The sequence below is a fragment of the Perca flavescens genome, chromosome 4, assembly GCF_004354835.1.
Source record: "Perca flavescens isolate YP-PL-M2 chromosome 4, PFLA_1.0, whole genome shotgun sequence".
In the NCBI taxonomy this organism is placed as follows: domain Eukaryota; kingdom Metazoa; phylum Chordata; class Actinopteri; order Perciformes; family Percidae; genus Perca; species Perca flavescens.
This window is the reverse complement of record NC_041334.1, coordinates 27,635,697-27,638,009: the sequence shown is the minus strand read 5'-3', so window position 1 is coordinate 27,638,009 and position 2,313 is coordinate 27,635,697. Positions and strand designations below refer to the sequence as shown.

General features: G+C 39.3%; 1 protein-coding gene across 2 annotated transcripts; it reads right to left on the bottom strand.

Moving 5' to 3' along the window:
* rabif (RAB interacting factor) lies at positions 1 to 2,313 on the bottom strand. Of its 2 annotated transcripts, XM_028575194.1 has the most exons (3): positions 2,177 to 2,313; positions 1,432 to 1,583; positions 1 to 491 (listed from the first exon to the last, which is right to left on the bottom strand). In XM_028575194.1, the coding sequence occupies exons 2-3, from the start codon at positions 1,573 to 1,575 to the stop codon at positions 243 to 245; spliced, it is 393 nt and encodes a 130-aa protein (XP_028430995.1). In that variant the 5' UTR covers positions 1,576 to 1,583; positions 2,177 to 2,313; the 3' UTR covers positions 1 to 242. The 2 variants fall into 2 exon arrangements, with proteins under 2 accessions (XP_028430995.1, XP_028430996.1); XM_028575195.1 differs by lacking the exon at positions 2,177 to 2,313 and having other exon boundaries at positions 1,432 to 1,748.

Genomic DNA, 2,313 nt, shown 5'->3' with positions numbered 1-2,313 from the left:
TATTCAACATCAGCTTCCCAAAAACATCTTTATTAGAACAGGATGATCATACTGTTGTCAGTGTAATATAGGAGAATGAGAGTGACACAGTCCTGTTTTCATAAACAATGTACACATAACATTATAAGTAAGTGTGTGTGATGGATTAGGTTGGGGTCAACTATGGTAGTACATCCATTAAGAGATGCATAGCCTGCCAACACATTTTTTTAAGTTCATGTGAGCTCACATATGCGTTTGGACTATGCATGATTCACCCTTTCCACAGCCACATAGTAACTTTTCTTGTCATCCAAACAGTGCCAGCCGATTGGTCCAATCTCACAATCTGCACAGATGAGATACTTGATTCTCCCCACGTCCTTAGTGAAGCCCACATTCTCAAAAGTGTACATGTCATCCACAAACCAGTGGGCGGTCAGTGTGTCCCCGTCCACTGAGCCCTCTGTGGTGCTGAGGCCGCTCTTTTTCCGCATGGATGGTAGGAACAGCTGGTGGGAGAAAACACAGCCTCAGATGAGATAAAAACACTTCCAAAATAACTCAAAATCAGTATTGCAGTAGTTATGGACATGGTACATCCATGAAAAGGTTGCCGTGTATTCATCATGTCTTTCTTTGTATATAGTTAGACCTAGACCTAGCTGGAAGAAAGATATACAGTATGGAAATCTGAATACATCAGAAACCTCCACTGGCTACCTGTTGCTTTTCAAGATCCTCCTCCTGGTATACAAAGCTTTGAATGGCCTCAGTAGAATATCGTGCTCTCAGTGTATAATTTATTTGGTTTTGAATTCTCCTAAAGCAATTTACTGGTGTAGCTGTCCTAGCACTGTTGATCTTGTATGTATGTGTGTGAGTATATATGTACCTTTCTGTTTATTGCAAATCGTTGATTGAAAAAAAAAATTAGATTTTATCTACCTGGTCAGGGCACCCAAGTACAACCTATGTATGGGAAACACTGTACTAGATTATTATTGCTGATGCATTCATATGTAAGTAATATTTTACTGTTGTAGTTGGTTGAGGTGAAGCTATTAAGTTGGGTAGTTTAATCTATAACACTGTGTCATATTTTGGAAATGCATCATGTTTTGAATGTAAAACCCTTTTTTGTAAATGTATTTGTAACTCCAGCCATCAATCTAGTGGAATAAGTACAATTTTTCCATATGAACAGTATTGGAGTGTAAAGTAGCATAAAATAGAAATAGTTATGTACCTAAAGTGTGTAAAAGTACACTTGAGTAAATGTGCATAGTTGCATTGTACCACTGGTTTTATTATCATGTAAAGCACCCTGGATGAAAATGGTGCTGTACAAAACTATTAGGTTGATTACCTGAGAACAGACTAAAAAGATTAAATACCCCAAAGCAATATATCAGCCACTAATGTTAGCCCATCGCCTAATATCAGACATACCTCTTTCTCTGCAAACACAGCCACCCCAGGGCATAGCACCTTGGATCCGCAGCGTTGACACACGACAGACTTGCTATTCTTGCCGTCCTCAGAAACCAGGTCGGACCGGTCCGTGCTTTCTTTGGACTGTTGATTGTTGTCCATCTCGAACTCTGACAAACAGCAGATTTACTTTGATGTATGCACTAAAAAGGCTTGGGACCGGCCATACTAAACTAAACCATGGAACCGTAATTAACCGTAAGGGCTAACTGGCGTATAGTGCTATCTTAACGAAAAGAAAGATGAAGCGCGCACACACACAGTGAGAGTGAGAGAGAGAGAGAGAGAGAGAGAGAGAGAGAGAGAGAGAGAGAGAGAGAGAGAGAGAGAGAGAGAGAGAGAGAGAGAGAGAACCGGAACTACAAATCTTCGGAACCTTTGTAGTGCGGAAGTCCGTGACAAAGAAACTCACCAAAAGAACTATTGATGTGTTATATTGGAGAGAATCTTTGTACTCACAAACGTTTACATTGTTTTTATTATCCACAAAATATGAATTATGGCAATATTAAAGCTGAACTACAGTCTGAGATATTTACGTTAAAGGCTAGCCAGATGAACGACAAACTGTAAACCCCACCCTTTGCATTTATGCTAACACCTGTGCTAACAAAGAATGCAACAGACTTAAGTCCAGAAAAATAACTACATTACATATGTATACAATATGACACACACTTGAATAAAGTCAAATAAGACGTACCTAAATGTTGAAGTAAAGACAAGGTTGAATGTGACAAAAAAATCGTAAGACAGACTTAGCTAAACCTAGGCTAGCATACTAGCTGGTCTTGAAATGTACCAGGCACTAAATGCTCTCGTCAGGAAACACATGGATGT